The sequence below is a fragment of the Tachyglossus aculeatus genome, chromosome 16 (genome assembly GCF_015852505.1).
Source record: "Tachyglossus aculeatus isolate mTacAcu1 chromosome 16, mTacAcu1.pri, whole genome shotgun sequence".
In the NCBI taxonomy this organism is placed as follows: Eukaryota; Metazoa; Chordata; class Mammalia; order Monotremata; family Tachyglossidae; genus Tachyglossus; species Tachyglossus aculeatus.
In genome coordinates, this window is record NC_052081.1 from 36,985,223 (window position 1) to 37,002,278 (window position 17,056).

Here is a 17,056-nt window from a genome sequence, read left to right on the forward strand (position 1 = left end):
TTACCCAGTGGATTGCTCTGAGTAGTGGGTACACTGTGGTAGGGGGACACTCACTGGTGCTGTGAATGGAGGCACTGTAAGCCCATCGTGGGCAGGGATTGTGTCAACCGTTACATTGTACTCTCCCAAGTGCTTAGTACAGTGCTCTGCACCAAGTACTTAATAACAGTTGATGGAAAAACACACACATGCTCTCGCTGGCTCTCCACCTTCTCCCTCTTTCCAGGACCGGGCTGCCCCTCCCTGTCCTGGCTGGGGTTCTGGCATTTAGCAGAGCCAAGCAGCCTGGTAACACGCCATGGGAAAGTCAGGGAGTCTTGCAAGTAGGGATGGGCTGGGAGCTGCCATGCTGCGGAGGAGGAAGAGGAGCCCATCCAGGGGAAGACATTCGTATTGCTCCATCCAGGCCAAACCAAACAAGCCCCAGTTATGCCATTGGAGCTGGAGTGAAAGGGCTGAGTCTCCACTGCAGCTGATCCCTGTTGGTCACCGCACCTGCAACCTCCTGGCCAGGGCTGGCCTTGGACACCATTCCCAACTGGTGTCCCCAGTTCCATCAGCCCTTACACTCTTGAGGAAAAGAGGGTGGTGGGGATAAAGAGTACTGGAAGCTGAACAGGGCAGCTTTCTGTGTTGGCCACCTCCTCTCCTTCCCAGAAAGGAAGAGGAAAGAAGGAAGAGAGGTGAGAGGTTAACATCCCCAATTAGGTAAGGGGTTGAGGCATTTCTTGTTGTGCCTGGGGCCCTGGCTTCTCCTCTCCATGTGGAAGCTCCCAGGATCTGTGGGGGGACAGCCATGTCCCTTCTTCAGTTGCGCAGTGACCCATCCCATCCACTTCCACATCAAACACAAACCCCTCACCATCAGCTTTAAAGCACACAATCACCTTGCCCCCTCCTCACTACCACCCTACAACCCAGGCTGCACACTTCACTCAAGAGAAGCAGTGTGGCTCGATGGAAAGAGCCCGGGCTTTGGAGTCAGAGGTCACGGGTTCAAATCCCAGCTCTGCCAATTGTCAGCTGTGTGACTTTGGGCAAGTCACTTAACTTCTCTGTGCCTCAGTTACCTCATCTGTAAAATGGGGATTAAGACCGTGAGCCCCCCGTGGGCCAACCTGATCACCTTGTAACCTCCCCAGCGCTTAGAACAGTGCTTTGCACATAGTAAGCGCTTAAGTGCCATTATTATTATTGCCATCCTTCTTACTGTACACCGATTTCATCTCTCACCGCCGACCGCTCACCCACATCCGGCCTCTGACCTGAAACACCCTCCCTCCTCCTATCTGACTACTTTCCCCACATTTAAAAGCTCATTGAAGGCCCATCTCCTCGAAAAGGACTTCCCTAAACCCCTTTTCTCTTCTCCCACTTCCTTCTGTATTGCCCCCTCCCAGCCCCACTGCACTTATGTAATTTATTAATGTCTTTCCCCTCTAGACTGTAAGTTCATTGGGGGCAGGGAATGTCCATTTATTGTTATAGTGCACTTTCTCAAGCACTTAGTACAGTGCTTTGCAGCATGGCCTAATGGATAGAGCACAAGCCTGGAAGGTAGAAGGTACTGGGTTCCAATCCTGGCTCTGCCACTTTTCTGCTGTGTGACCTTGGATAAGCCACTTTTTCTTTGTGCTTAAGTTACCTAACCTGTAAAATGGGGATTAAGACTGTGAGCCCCATGTGGGACAGGGATTGTGTCCACTCTAATTTGTGGTACCTACCCCAGCATTTAGGGCAGTACCAGGCACACAGCAAGCCCTTAACAAATAGAGTGCTTAAAGTACCATAATTATTATAGTACTCAATAATTGCTCAATAAATATGATCTGTTGTGACAGCGCAGGTCCCACAACTCGTGTCCACTTGGGTTGCAATAAGGGGACGAGGCAATCAGATGAGGGCAGAGACTGTACCTAGAACTGAGCGAGTCCCAGCCCCTCAGGTCCTCTTCTCAGAAGTGGCAGTTGAGGCTCCAGGGAAAAGACCATTTGGCTCAGGATTCCCTTCCATTCAGGGAAAAGGAAGTCTACCACTCAGCACCTGAGGGCTCCTCCTCCACCCACCTCCCTGCAGCCAGACAAGGGCATGCCCACTGCCCTGTCAGGGTGGCACCCCGTTCCTGGTGGTGTGTCATTACCAGTGGATATGCTGGTGGGGGGTGAGTTCTCCTAAGGCGGACAAGGAAAACGGGGCCTGCGGGATGACTGTGGGGTCTCCTTGGGCGGACTCCGCTCTGCTCTTCAGCGCCCGGGGCCTCAGTTCTGAGCTGGGGACTGTCCAAGAGCTTGGCAATGGGCCCTAATATTCCATAAGCAAAAAGCAACTCTGGTCTCTCTTCTGTCCTTCACGTGCCCCCACTGCAGACCCTGCCTCCAACACAACTTGCCCATAAACCTCCACTCTACGGAGCTCTTCTCCACTCCCTTCTTCTAGGGGGCAGCCAGGTGGGAGGACAGGGCCTCCAAGGAAACGCCTGGGTTTAGAGCTACCACTGCGTTCACGCCATAAGGGTCGGCAGGAAAATCTGAACTTCCTCGAGAAGAGGAGATGAGGATGGTGAGCGTTGGACACCTCTCGGTCCTTCTAGTGCGGGATGGCCATTACCAGGGAAGATGACTGGGGAAACACAGGGAGTTGACTACAGGCCAAGGCCGGGTGAAGGGAGAGGACAGAAAGTGCGGTTTCTTGTAATGGGGTGGCCCAGTGGGCAGGCTCCCGAAGGGTGGTGGAGCTTTGTTCGCCCTGAACCCCGAGGGAGATGGGCCTCATCCAACCCCAGCCCTGCTTCAAACAGCATAGGGGAGCCAGCCCCGAGCCAAGTAAAAAGCCAACGACAGTTTATTGCAACCGCAAAGGGCAGGCAGCCTGGAGCGCGCACACAAACACACACGCAGGAGGACAAGAGGCGCTTTGAGCCCCTCGCCTGCCACTTGGGTGCCACAGACCCCCAACCTTCCCTGCCCCGTGCATCTCCCAGGTCTGGGGCCAAGGAGGAGAGCTTGACCCCCGACCATGGTGGCCAGCTCTCCAGCCCCTCATCCAGGTTCCCTGGGACCCTGCCTGCTCAGGACAAGAAGGCCGGGCAGCCGAACAAGAAGGACGGGTTCGCCCATCTCCCCGATTCCTTCCCCACCCCCAACCTCAATGTCCATGGGTGAGGGTGGCTACAGTACTAGGCTGTCACAGGTCAAAGGGGTGGGGGGAAGGGGCAGGGACTGGCCCCACCATTCCCCACTCTCCTACCCACCCCAAATAACGACAGTCCCAAGGGGGACTCACCGAGTCTGGGAAGGGGGAGACAAGGGGAGCAGCCCTGGCTCCTGGGCAAATCCCAACAGACCCCCACCCCCACCCCAGTCAGAAGAGCCTTGGGGAGGGTCCTGGCCAGCCCACCACCCATGAGTCTCTTGGCGCCAGGATGGCAGTTCAGGGTGGGTGGCTCAAGGTTCCCTCTCAGTCGCTCTCAAACTTGATGGAGTTGACCTGAACGGAGATGGAACCACCCCGGTAGCTGCCCCGCTTCTTCTTGGTCTTCTCGTGCCGGAATGATTTGCCTTTGGTGAACTTGAGGACGTCGTTGGCTCGCTCACCCCAATCGCCCGCGGCGCCCCGCTGGAAGACACGCCCCATGGACTGGTCCGGTTACTTCTGCTGCCCACACTGGGGGAGCTCCTCCCTCCCACTCCCCCTCCCTTGCCAGCAGGCCCCGCTCACCTTGGCATCGAAGGAGTTGTTGGCCACACGGGCATCGACCTCGATCTCCTCTTCCCGGACTCTTCGGAAGGGGGATGACGCCCTTCTCTCTGCCTGTCGGGACCAGGGGTGGTGGGACAGGTGAGCTGGTTCGCTTCCACCCTCCACCCCCCCGCCGCACCCTCAGGTCTCCCGGCCCAGCCGAGGGCTGTGACCCACCTCCCACCTCCCTCCACCCACCCCTTCCCTTCCAAGAACCATCCCCATGCCTCACCTTCTTAGTTTTGGGGAACGTGTTGGGGGCCTCGGGCTTCAGCTTCTTGCCCTGGGGAGTTTCTGTTTCCTGAGTTCCGTTCAGCTTCCGTTTCTTGCTGGGACCTGCCAGACACATTCAGCCTGAGTAGACTGTCCTGCCGTCCCAGCCCTTAGTTCTTCCCTCTGCTTCCCTTGCCTGTTCCCGCCCCTTCCCCGCCCTAAGCCAGGCCTGCAGTCACTCCAGTTAGTACAGTGATGGGCAAGAGTTGGGGACTGAATCCTACTCCACCATTTGGGGTGAACTCCCTGCAACCGCCCTCTCTCACCATTCCCCCACCCAGGAGGGAGGACGGCATGAGGGGTTCCTGGCTTCTTCCATGACCGCCTGCTGGCTCTTCTCCCAACCCGGGGTTTTAGAAGGAAGTGGAATTTGGGACAGAGAAATAGTGGGAGGCGGATGCAAACACGGCATCTTCTCCCCTGCTCCCTCCCTCTAGGTTTCGCCACGCCTGAGAGTTTGCTCTAGGGCCCACACCTTTGCTGCCCTGCTGGTCCTCCTCTTCGGAGCTGCTCTCCTCGCTGCTCTCGCCATCATCCCCAGCAGGCTGGGCCTTCCCATTCCGAGGAGCTGGCGTAGAGGTACCGTTGGGCTTCTGGCTGGGGCGTCCTCCTGGGGTCCCTTTGTTGTTTGGTCCCTTGTCCTCTTCTTCCTCACTGGAGTCATCAGAAGAGGAGCTGCTCTCACCCTTCTTCCCAGGAGTGGCTTTGGGGGTCGCAGCCCCCGCTGCCTTCCCAGCGGGCTTCCCGACTTTGCCCTTCGGCTGCTTCTTCTCCTCCTCTTCCTCCTCACTGCTGGAGCTGTCCGAGTCAGAGCTGCTGCCCTTGGGGGCCGGGGCCTTGGGCTTGGACCCTGGGACGGCTGCCTTGGCCCCCGGCTTGGGCTTTGGGGGAACTGCGGGGGGCTTCTTCTTTTTCTGCTCCTCCTCCTCACTGCTGGAGCTGCTGTCCTCGCTGGAGCTGCTCTGCTCTTTCTTAGCCGCGGCCGGAGACTTTTTCGCTGGAGCAGGAGGTTTCTTGGCCTTGGTGGCTGGGGCTGGCTTGGCTGGAGCCTCGTCCTCGGAGCTGTCTGAGTCTGGCCAGGGGAAGACCAAAGAGCATTGTCGCTGGCTGGCCAAAGGGACCGTCACCTTGGCTTCAGCCCCCAGAGACCAAGCACGGCCCTCTCCCCTCACCCCTTCCCTTTCCCATCCTGCCCAACTTCACACCAGAGCTGCTTGAGGAACTGCTGGCTGCCTTCTGGGTCGCCACTACTTTGGCTGCTGTCTTCCCCGGAGCTGGTTTGGCCGGGGGTTTGCCTGGAGTTTTCTTTTTCTTCTTCTTCTCCTCCTCCTCCTCTGAGCTTGAGTCTGCGAGTTGGCAGAGGAAGACTGATGGGTTAAGCCAGTCTCGTGGCACCTCAACGAGTATTTTTGGTGCTCAAAAATTGCTACTACTTCTACTACACGTAGTGGTAGTATAGCAACAAGTGGAGAGATCAGAGTTGGCCCCATCAGACATCTTCCTTCTCTGGGAACAGTGGAAGCACACGCAGGCGCCCACACACACCTCCCCCCCCCCGCTACACCCACCTGAGTCACTATCAGAACTGGAGTCTCTGGTCTTGGCAGGTGTAGTTTTAGCTGCAGAAGAGACCAACAGCTGAGCGTCACTCCAGCCCCCAGGACTTAGAACACCCTAGGCACTCCCCGATCCTCAGTACGATCCTTAGATGTGAGCTCCCCCCGGCCCCCGCAATCACTCTGCTGAGCTTCCAAATATTCAGGCAAGGTCAGCTCCCCAATCCTACCCTGCTTCCCCATGTCACTCACCGGGGGTCTTTTTGGGTGCTGTGGTCTTCTTTTTCTCCTCTTCCTCCTCCTCGCTGCTGTCTTCACTGCTCTCAGCCTTCTTTTTAGGAGGTGGGGCGGCTGTCTTCTTCAGCTGGGGGCAGGAGGGTGGAGGCACTGAGCTGTAGGGACCTGCGCATGGACCGAGAAAAGGGAGCAGAATGGCGCTCAAGCTGGGAGCCCAGGCTCAACCAATCTCCCGAGGCGACTCGTGGATTCTTTTCCGGGACTCGCCCTCCCCCAGTCCCACCCTGAGAGAAGGGGTGGGGGTGGCCAGTCCACCCACCTGACTTGAGAAGTCTCCAAGACCACTAAGCATTACAGCCAGCACCCCCACCCCCAATCCTTGTCTGCCTACAGCTAAAGCGGAGGGGGAACCACAGAGCAGAGCTCGCCTCTCCCAAACTGGGGTCATCTGGCAGGTTATTTCTGAGCTGGGCCCAAGCTGCGACCCACTGCTACCCTCTTTAGATCAGAGAGCATCCTAGAAGCTATGATGGCCCTGGGCCTCTCACCCAATTCCACCTGATCATGCCCTTCCCAGGGACGGATGGGGTCACCCTCTTGGGCAACTCACCCGGCTTGCCCTTGGCTGCCGGCTTTCTCTGCTGCTCCTCTTCCTCCTCACTGGAAGAGTCCTCACTGCTGGAGCTCTCCTGGGCCTTCCCCGGAGCCTTGGCTGGAGCGGCCTGCTTGGCGGCCGGCGTGGCTTTCTTGGCGGCTGGAGCGGCTTTCATGGCCGCAGCCTGAGTAGAGACCAGTCACCCATTGCCCCTCTGAGAGCACCAGGTTGCCCCCGACCCAGAACTGGACTCCTCCCACCGTTGAGTGAGTCAGGGCCTGGAGTTGCCAGAAGGGTCACCAGGCGGAGAGCCAACAGTTGTCTTACCTTCTTGGGGGCAGCTGCCTCCTCTTCCTCTGAGTCCTCGCTGCTGCTGCTGCTGCTGCTGCTATCGCTACTTTGGTCACCCCCGGCTTTGCCATTGGTTACCTTGGGAGCTGTCTTGGTGGCGGCTCCTGAAACCAGGGAGGAGAAACGGGGAGGTGAAGAGCCGGACGCTGAGCGAAGGGAACCCGGCTCCCCTTCAAACAGGGCTCAGCACACCCTGCCACTTCAAAGAACTTCCTGGCCTTCTCCGCCGCACCATCCTTTCCCCCACCTCCCAACACGCCACTCAGCTCTCCACGCCTGCCAAGTGAACCCACTCATCACTTCCACATGGAAGTCACCTTCTCCCCCACCAGAAACACTAGGTCCCTCCCCTACTCTGGTAAAAGTAGTGAGGCTAACGTTCCCATTTGTTCAGTGCTTACTCTGCACCAGGCATCCTGCTAAGGGCCAGGGCAGGCACAAGATAATCGTATCAGACATGCTCCCCATCCCACACAAAGTTCGCAATCTAAGAGGTAGGGAGGGCAGATATCTCATTTCACAGACAGGGATAACAGGCCCAGAGAAATTAAGGCCCTTCTTGCTTTGCGAAACTCTACTCCTACAGGAAGCCTTCTTAGACTAGCCCCACCTTGCTCCCCAATAGTGTCGAAACCCTGCGTGCAGGGAATGCGTCACGTTCCCGGTTGGCACTTCCCAAGTGCACAGAAGACTGTGTTCTGTTCAGTGGGAGCTCCACAAACACAACCCCACCAAGTTCAGTTCTCCCCTTTCTAAATCACCAGACCTTTTATATATCTGTATGGCTGTAACTGGCTGGGACTATCTCTGTATTTGCATTTCAGTGGATTTTTCTGGGCTCGCTCTGTCTTCCCTCACTTCCCGACACCCAGTAAGGGGGCCTGGATACCCACTGAGTCCCCGGGGTCCAGTTGCGTCACTCCCAAGCAAGGCCTGCTGACCCAGAGACCTGCATTAACCTGCCAAGGCCTGGATCTCAGAAAGCCCCCAACCCTTCTCCTCCCTTGACTCCCTCCCACTCACTACTGGTACCAGGGAACACGGTACCAGGTTTTGCTGGGGCTTTGGCCGCCGCTGCGCGCGGCTTCTGCTTCTTGGACGTTTCATCTTCTGAGCTGGAGTCAGAGCTGCTGGAGTCGGAACTGGAGGCTGCTGCCTTCTTGGGGGGTTTAGCTGCCTTGGCTACAGGTGCCCTGGCTGGGGCTTTGCCTCCTTTCTGCTCGTCGGGGGCAGAGGAGGAGGAATTCAGCTGGGGCTTCACGGGTTAGGGAGTCCGGCGGATTGGGATAAGGAAGGCAGGGGAGGGAGGAGCTGCCCGATCATCAGGAAGAAACCGTGGGAAAAGAACCTAAACAAATACCCCTTCCACCTTGGGGCGGCAGGGTCCTGCCATCAAGGGCCAACCAAGGGGCATCCGAGAACCCGGTCCCCTCTCCTCCCAGCCCCGTACTCAATCAAGTAAAGCAAAGGGCCCCACTTGCCAATAGCTGTGCCACCCCGGCCTGGGGGGTTAGGCCACCCTGCAATCCCTCCCCAGCCCCAAATGAAGACTGACCTGGGCGGGTTTCTCCTCTTCTTCCTCACTACTACTACTACTGCTGCTGCTGCTGCTGCTGCTCTCTCCCGCCTGGGTTGATACGGGTGTCTTCGCAGGCCGCTTGGGCACACCAGTCGGCTTAGCGGCTGGAGTTGGAAAAGGGCCAGAACCGCTGAGAACCCAGCCGGAGAGGGGTGGGGACAGCCAAGGAGGTGGGTAGACCTGGCAGTCATAATGGGGGAAGGATGCAGGGGAGAGGTGGCATTTGGGATCTAATTCAGGAAACCCAACCCTGTGTCTTCTGCACCTCCCTGTACCTACCTGTCTTTTTAGCTGGTGGGGCAGCCACCTTCTCCTCCTCCTCCTCCTCACTTGAGCTGTCCTCGCTGCTGCTACTGCTGCTGGAGGAAGCCTCCTTCTTCACTTTCTTTGCAGCAGGGCCATTGGTCACCACCTTCCTCTTCCGAGCCTCTGGGGACCTGCGGAGAGGGCCCAGTCACCCTGCTTATCCCGAGGGACAGGCACACTAGCATATAACTTCTCTCAAGCACCACATCTGGGCAATGACTGGCCCTGAGCAGGGAAAACGGGTGGGTTCCCAGGCAGGAAATCCAGATTGCCCACCCACACCCTCCCGCCGGTCAACGCGTGCCCTGTGGGGAGGGGAAGTGCTCAATGAAAGGGAAGTGAGGGGAAAGGCTGGTGCGTGGACCAGAAATGTGTGGCCTGGGCCACGGATGGGTGTCTGTGTTTTATTTCCAAGAGGTTTTAAGTCTAATTCCCCGGGGGCTTGGGGAAATGGTAGTCATGGCAGCCGTTGGAACAGAGAAGCAGCGTGGCCTAATGCCCAAATCAATCAATTGTATTTATTGAGCGCTTACTGTGCGCAGAGCACTGTACTAAGCGCTTGGGAAGTACAAGTTGGCAACATGCATGGGTCTACGAGTCAGAGGACCTGGGTTCTAATAAGCCCTGCTGGGTGACCCTGAGCAAGTCACCTAACTTCTGTATCGCAGTTTCCTCACCTATAAAATGCGGGTTCAATGCCTGTTCTCCCACCTACTTAGAATGTGAGCCCCGTGTGGGATAGGGACGGTGGCCAGCCTGATAATCTTGTATCTGCCCTGGTACTTAATACAGTGCCTGGCACAAAATAAGCACTTAAACACCACAATTATTATTACAACTCACTCCACACCCAAAACTGATTAGCAGTTGTGGGGGGGTCGCATGAATTATTTCCTCACTAAATCGTATTTATTAATCTCTTATAGTGCAGAGCACTATACTAAGCACTTAGGGGACTAGGAGTTGGTAGACACATTCCCTGTCCATGCTGGCTTACAGTCTAGAGGGGACGACAGATGTGAATACAGATAAATGAATTACGGATATGTACGTAAGTGCAGTGTGACTGAGGGAGGGGTGGGTAAAGGGAGCAAATCCAAGTGCAACTCTGCCCCAAAAGTGAGGAGATGCCAGCCCTAACTAGCCCCTTCTACCTAGCCCACCCAGGGCTCTGGACACGATCGGCCTCCTGCTAGGAGTCCCTAGGAGCGTCTAGCTCAGAGGCTAAATAACCTTGCTTAGCCTAGTTCGGATGGGAAACCAGCATCCCCTCCAGAGGCATCGGAGACGATGGTTGAGGCACAACTTACTTGAGCCAGTAGCCGTAGATGTCCAGGAGAGAAGAGGCATTGGGATCTTGGCAAGTCTGTAGGAAACACAGGTGAAGTGAGCAGAGGTGAGGATCCCACATTTAAAATACTACAGCTTGATTGATGGAACATTTTCCCCCCCACTGAGTCCCCTCATGCTGGCCCTGCACTCCCCAGAACACTAGTCAGGCCCCTCAGAGTAGAAGGGGGAAGAGAATCAGTGTTAATTACTGAGCTCTTACTTTATGCAGAGCAATGTATTAAGCGCTTGGGAGAGTACAATGAAGTGGGTAGACATGATCCCTGCCCACAATAATAATAATAATAATGTTGGTATTTGTTAAGTGCTTACTATGTGCAAAGCACTGTTCTAAGCACTGGGGGGAACACAAGGAGATGAGGTTGTCCCATGTGGGGCTCTCAGTCTTAATCCCCATTTTACAGTTGAGGGAACTGAGACACAGAGAAGTGAAGTGACTTGCCCAAGGTCACACAGCAGACGTGGGGGAGGTGGGATTCGAACTCATGACCTCTGACTCCCAAGCCCGCACTCTTTCCACTGAGCCACACTGCTTCTCTATGCTCCACAAGCTCATAGACTGGAGAGATTGACATGAAAATAAATTCCAAACGGACTGGTAATCGTAATAATAATGATGATGGCATTTGTTAAGCGCTTACTATGTGCAAAGCACTGTTCTAAGTGCTGGGTGGGGGGGGAGACAATGCGATCACGCCCCACGTCGGGCTCCCAGGCTTAATCCCCGTTTCACAAATGAGGCTCGGAGAAGTTAAGTGACTTGCCCAAGGTCACACAGCAGATGCGGGGGAGCCGGGACTCGAACCCATGACCACCGACTCCCAAGCCCGTGCTCTTTCCACCGAGCCACGCTGTTTCTCTAGGTGTTGTACTTTCCCAAGCAGTTAGGACAGTGTTCTGCACGTAGTAGGTGCTCAGTAAATACCACTCATTGATTTATTGATTGTTGTGGGACTGGGAGAGAAATGAAAACGACACGCGTAAGGGGTACAGACCCAAGTATTTGGGTGACACAGAAGGGAAGGAAGTGTTGGCTTTGTCAGGGAAGGCCTCTTGGAGGAGATATTTTAGTAGGATTTTAAAATTAGAAAGACAGGTGGTCTGTCCCCGACCACCCTGCTGAGGGAGCTTGATCAGTTGTACTTACTAATTCATTTATTTATTATTTATCATCATCATCATCAATCGTATTTATTGAGCGCTTACTGTGTGCAGAACACTGGACTAAGCGCTTGGGAAGTACAGGGTGGGAACATATAGAGACAGTGCCTACCCAACAGTGGGCTCACAGTCTAAAAGGGGGAGACAGAGAACAAAACCAAACATACTAACAAAATAAAATAGAATATTTATTTATTTACTATTTATTTATTTTGCCTGTACATATCTATTCTATTTATTTTATTTTGCTTATTTTATTTTATTTTTATTTTTAAAGGGGGAGACAGAGAACAAAACCAAACATACTAACAAAATAGAATAAATAGAATATTTATTTATTTACTATTTATTTATTTATTCTACCTGTACATATCTATTCTATTTATTTTAGTTTGTTAGTATGTTTGGTTTTGTTCTCTGTCTCCCCCTTTTAGACTGTAAGCCCACTGTTGGGCAGGGACTGTCTCTAGATGTTGCCAACTTGTACTTCCCAAGCGCTTAGCACAGTGCTCTGCACACAGTAAGCGCTCAATAAATACGATCGATTGATTGCTTGATTAATCCACCATATTTACTGAGCATTTACTGTGTGCAGAGCATGGTACTAAGCACTTTGAGAGTACAATCTAAGTCGGTAGACACGTTCCCTACCCACAAGGAGTTTACAGTCTAGAAAGGGAGCCGGGCAATAAACCAATCGTACTTACTGAGCGCTTTAATGTGTGCAGAGCATGTACTAAGAGCTTGGGAGAGTTCAATATAGCAAGGAATGTCACTGTTTATTGTTGCCTTGAACTTTCCAGTAGCGTTCTGTTCATAGCAAGCGCTTGATAAAAGCGACTGATTGAACTGGACTATAAGCTCCTTGTGGGCAGCGAACCCGTCCACTCTACCAATCAATCAATCAATCGTATTTATTGAGCGCTTACTGTGTGCAGAGCACTGTACTTTACTCATTCATTCAATCAATCCCATTTATTGACCGCTTACTGTGTGCAGAGCACTGTACCACAAAGAGCAATACAACAATAAACAGCTGTTCCCTGCCCACAGGGCGCTTACAGTCCAGTTTAATCAATCGCTTGCATCCACCGCTTGCTGGGTGCAGAGCACTGAACTGGACGGTACAATATAACAATAAACAGGGACATTACCTGCTATATTGAACTAATAATTATGGAATTTGTAAAGAACTCACTATGTACGAAGCACTGAGGGGGGGGTTACAAGGTAGTCAGGTATGTGAGGTCAATTTGTACTTCCCAAGCGCTTAGTACAGTGCTCTGCACATAGTAAGCGCTCAATAAATACGATTGATTGATTGATTGATAGTCAGGTTGCCCCATGTGGGGCTCCCAGTCTTCAGGGAACTGAGGCCCAAAGAAGAGAAGTGACTTGCCCACGGTCACGCAGCCGACGTGGCGGAGGCGCGATTAGAACCCAGATCCTACGACTCCCAAGCCCGGGCTCTTTCCGCTGCTCCTCCAAGGGGCGTGCGGAGCACTGTACTAAACGTTTGGGAGAGTCCACTACAACAGTCCAACCAACAGGCGGGTGCCTGAGCCTGTTGTTGGGCAGGGGCCGCCTCTGTTGCCGATTTGCACTTCCCATGCGCTTAGTACAGTGCTCTGCACACAGTAAGTGCTCAATAAATACGACTGAATGAATGAATTCACGGGAAGCAGCGTGGCTCAGTGGAAAGAGCCCAGGCTTGGGAGTCAGAAGTCGTGGGGAGCGTGGGAAAGATAGGGAGTATGTGCACACAAACCGGACCCAACGGCTCAAAGCCAAACAGACTCAACAACAGGAGATAAAGGGACCAGGGCAAGAAAAACAAGCTTGCACCTGCAAAGCTCGGAGGCAACCTCAAGGCCATATCCGCAGCCAGCGATGGTTGGCAACGGGTGGCTGGGGGCCAGCCAGAGCAAACGCTTCGTGATGGACAGAGCTGTTGCTAGGCTAGTGGCTGGAGGGTGGCGAGGGAGCGTGCTACACGGCCTGAGAAAATCCTGCCCCCGGGCAACGGGGGGTATAAGAGACGAACAATCGTATTTATTGAGCGCTTACTATGTGCAGAGCACTGTACTAAGCACTTGGGAAGTACAAATTGGCATCACATAGAGACAGTCCCTACAAGACAAGGGGGGTGCAAGCTCACACACACACACACAGGTGCCCTCTCTCCCTCCCTTTCTCTCTCTCTCTCCTTCTCTCTCTCTTCATTAACCATGTAATCGCTGATAGCAAATAAACGGCAACCAAGCTTTGGACCTCTGGCTGACTCTTCCTGGTGTGAACGGGCGGCCTGCGTCCGGAGACGTCCGAAGACCCGGAGAGGGTAAGAACCCGAGAGTTGCCCCCGAAACCCCGGGGAGCAACGAGAAGTCATGGGTTCTAATCCCGGCTCTGCCACTCGTCAGCTGTGTGACTTTGGGCAAGTCACAACTTCTTTGGGCCTCAGTTCCCTCATCTGGAAAATGGAGATGAAGACTGTGAGCCCCACGTGGGACAACCTGATTACCTTGTATCCCCCCCAGCGCTTAGAACAGCGCTTCGCAAGTAGTAAGCGCTTAACAAATGCCATCATTATTCATCATCATTATTATTATTATTATTCATGGGAAGCAGCGTGGCTCAGTGGAAAGAGCCTAGGCTTGGGGGTCAGAAGTCACGGGTTCTAATCCCAGCTCCGCCACTTGGCTGTGTGACTTTGGGCAAGTCACTTCACTTCTCTGTGCTTCTGTTACCTCATCTGTAAAATGGGGATGAAGACTGCGAGCCCACCATGGGACAACCTGATCACCTCGTAACCTCCCCAGCGCTTAGAACAGCGCTCTGCACATAGTAAGTGCTTAATAAATGCCATTAAAAAAAAGTCACTTCACTTCTCTGGGCCTCAGTTCCCTCCTCTGTAAAAGGGCCTTGGGCAAGTCACTTCACTTCTCTGGGCCTCAGTTCCCTCATCTGCAAAATGGGGATGAAGACTGAAAGCCCCCTGTGGGACAATCTGATCACCTCGTAACCTCCCCAGCGCTTAGAACAGCGCTTTGCACATAGTAAGCGCTTAATAAATGCCATTAAAAAAAAGTCACTTCACTTTTCTGGGCCTCAGTTCCCTCCTCTGTAACAGGGCCTTGGGCAAGTCACTTCACTTCTCTGGGCCTCAGTTCCCTCATCTGCAAAATGGGGAGGAAGACTGTGAGCCCCACGTGGGACAACCTGATCACCTCATAACCTCCTCGGTGTTTAGAACAGTGCTCTGCACATAGTAAGCGCTTAATAAATGCCATTTAAAAAAAGTCACTTCACTTCTCTGGGCCTCAGTTCCCTCCTCTGTAAAAGGGCCTTGGGCAAGGCACTTCACTTCTCTGGGCCTCAGTTCCCTCATCTGCAAAATGGGGAGGAAGACTGTGAGCCCCACGTGGGACAACCTGATCACCTCATAACCTCCTCGGTGTTTAGAACAGTGCTCTGCACATAGTAAGCGCTTAATAAATGCCATTTAAAAAAAGTCACTTCACTTCTCTGGGCCTCAGTTCCCTCCTCTGTAAAAGGGCCTTGGGCAAGGCACTTCACTTCTCTGGGCCTCAGTTCCCTCATCTGCAAAATGGGGATGAAGGCTGCGAGCCCCACGTGGGACAACCTGATCACCTTGTAACCTCCCCAGCGCTTAGAACAGCGCTTTGCACATAGTAAGCGCTTAATAAATGCCATTAAAAAAAAAGTCACTTCACTTCTCCTGGCCTCAGTTCCCTCATCTGCAAAATGGGGATGAAGACTGCGAGCCCCACGTGGGACAACCTGATCACCTTGTAACCTCCCCAGCGCTTAGAACAGCGCTCCGCACATAGTAAGCGCTTAATAAATGCCGTTAAAAAAAAGTCACTTCACTTCTCCGGGCCTCAGTTCCCTCATCTGCAAAATGGGGATGAAGACTGCGAGCCCCACGTGGGACAACCTGATCACCTCGAAAACACCCCAGCGCTTAGAACAATGCTCTGCACATAGTAAGTGCTTAATAAATTCCATTATTATTATTATTATAAGCGCTTAGTCCAGTGCTCTGCACACAGTAAGCGCTCAATAAACACGATTGATTGATTGATTTCCACTGGGCCGCGCTAGTGACTTGCCCAAGGTCACACGGCAGACACGTGGTGGGGCCGGGATTCGAGCAGGAATGAATGAATGAATGGATGGATTGTACATATCTATTCTATTTATTCTATTTTGTTAGTCTGTTTGGTTTTGTTCTCCGTCTCCCCCTTTTAAAATAAAAAAAAAATAAAATAAGCAAAATAAAATAAGTAGAATAGATATGTACAGGCAAAATAAATAAATAGTAAATAAATAAATATTCTATTTATTTTATTTTGTTAGTGCGTTTGGTTTTGTTCTCTGTCTCCCCCTTTTAAAATAAAAATAAAATAAGCAAAATAAAATAGACTAGATATGTACAGGCAAAATAAATAAATAGTAAATAAATAGATATTCTATTTATTTTATTTTGTTAGTCTGGTTTTGTTCTCTGTCTCCCCCTTTTAAAATAAAAATAAAATAAAATAAAATAAGCAAAATAAAATAAATAGAATAGATATGTACAGGCAAAATAAATAAATAGTAAATAAATAAATATTCTATTTATTTTATTTTGTTAGTACGTTTGGTTTTGTTCTCTGTCTCCCCCTTTTAAAATAAAAATAAAATAAAATAAGCAAAATAAAATAAATAGAATAGATATGTACAGGCAAAATAAATAAGTAGCAAATAAATAAATATTCTATTTATTTTATGTTGTTAGTCTGTTTGGTTTTGTTCTCTGGTCTCCCCCTTTTAGACTGTGAGCCCGCTGTTGGGTAGGGACTGTCTCTCGATGTTGCCAATTTGTGCTTCCCGAACGCTTAGCACAGTGCTCTGCACATAGTAAGCGCTCAATAAATACGATTGATGACGATGATGATGGATGAATGAATGAATGGAGCCGGCCCCCGCTTTCCCCCTTAACGGTCCCGGCGGCCTCGGCGCGCACGCGCACACGCCGCCCGCCTCGTGCCGCGCGCCGGCCTCGTGCCGCTCCCCGCCACGCGCATGCGCGCCCGACCGCCCCGAGAACCTACGGAGCCGGCGGCCTTGGCGAACTTGCTGGCGGCCTCCGCGAACTGGTTGTCCCGCAGGAAACTGAGCACGAGCGGGAACAGGTCGCTGGGCACCACGCGGCGGGAGCCGGGAGCCGCCATCCTCCGACGAGACGCGTTCCGAGCGCGACGCTGCCGACACGTGCCGGGGGGCGCGCCTACGTCACTTCCCGGAAGGGGCGGGGCTTTACGGGAAAGACGTCCCCCCTGCCCCTCCCCGGGCGCCATCTTGATAAAGGCGCATCACCCCCCCGTCGACGCCATCTTGGTAAAGGGCTGATGAAACGTGCCTGCCGCCATCTTGGTAAAGGGAAACGCTCGCGATAGGACATCGCAAGGGCGCCGGTTTCTTTCCTCTCCCCCTCCCCCCGCCTTACCTCCTTCCCCTCAGCACCTGCATATATGTTTGTACATATTTATTACTCTGTTTATTTTATTTGTACATATTTATTCTATTTATTTTATTTTGTTAATATATTTTGTCTCGTTCTCTGTCTCCCCCTTCTAGACTGTGAGCCCACTGTTAGGTAGGCCTTCCCAAACTGAGCCCCTTCCTTCCTCTCCCCCCTCATCTTACCTCCTTCCCTTCCCCTCAGCACCTGTATATATGTTTGTACGTATTTATTACTCTATTTATTTTATTTGTACATATTTATTTTATTTTGTTAATATATTTTGTCTCGTTCTCTGTCTCCCCCTTCTAGACTGTGAGCCCACTGTTAGGTAGGCCTTCCCAAACTGAGCCCCTTCCTTCCTCTCCCCCCTCATCTTACCT

General features: G+C 52.7%; 1 protein-coding gene across 1 annotated transcript; it reads right to left on the reverse strand.

Annotated features, from left to right (window-relative positions):
* Positions 1-2,823: 2,823 nt before the first annotated feature.
* NOLC1 (nucleolar and coiled-body phosphoprotein 1) lies at positions 2,824-16,383 on the reverse strand. The gene is made up of 14 exons (XM_038758534.1): positions 16,264-16,383; positions 9,946-10,001; positions 8,609-8,766; positions 8,306-8,433; positions 7,798-7,966; positions 6,727-6,854; positions 6,415-6,583; positions 5,820-5,969; positions 5,580-5,630; positions 5,217-5,357; positions 4,487-5,083; positions 3,971-4,074; positions 3,718-3,810; positions 2,824-3,615 (listed from the first exon to the last, which is right to left on the reverse strand). Exons 1-14 carry the CDS (start codon positions 16,381-16,383, stop codon positions 3,457-3,459), a joined length of 2,223 nt encoding a protein of 740 aa, XP_038614462.1. The 3' UTR covers positions 2,824-3,456.
* Between the last annotated feature and the right edge of the window lie 673 nt (positions 16,384-17,056).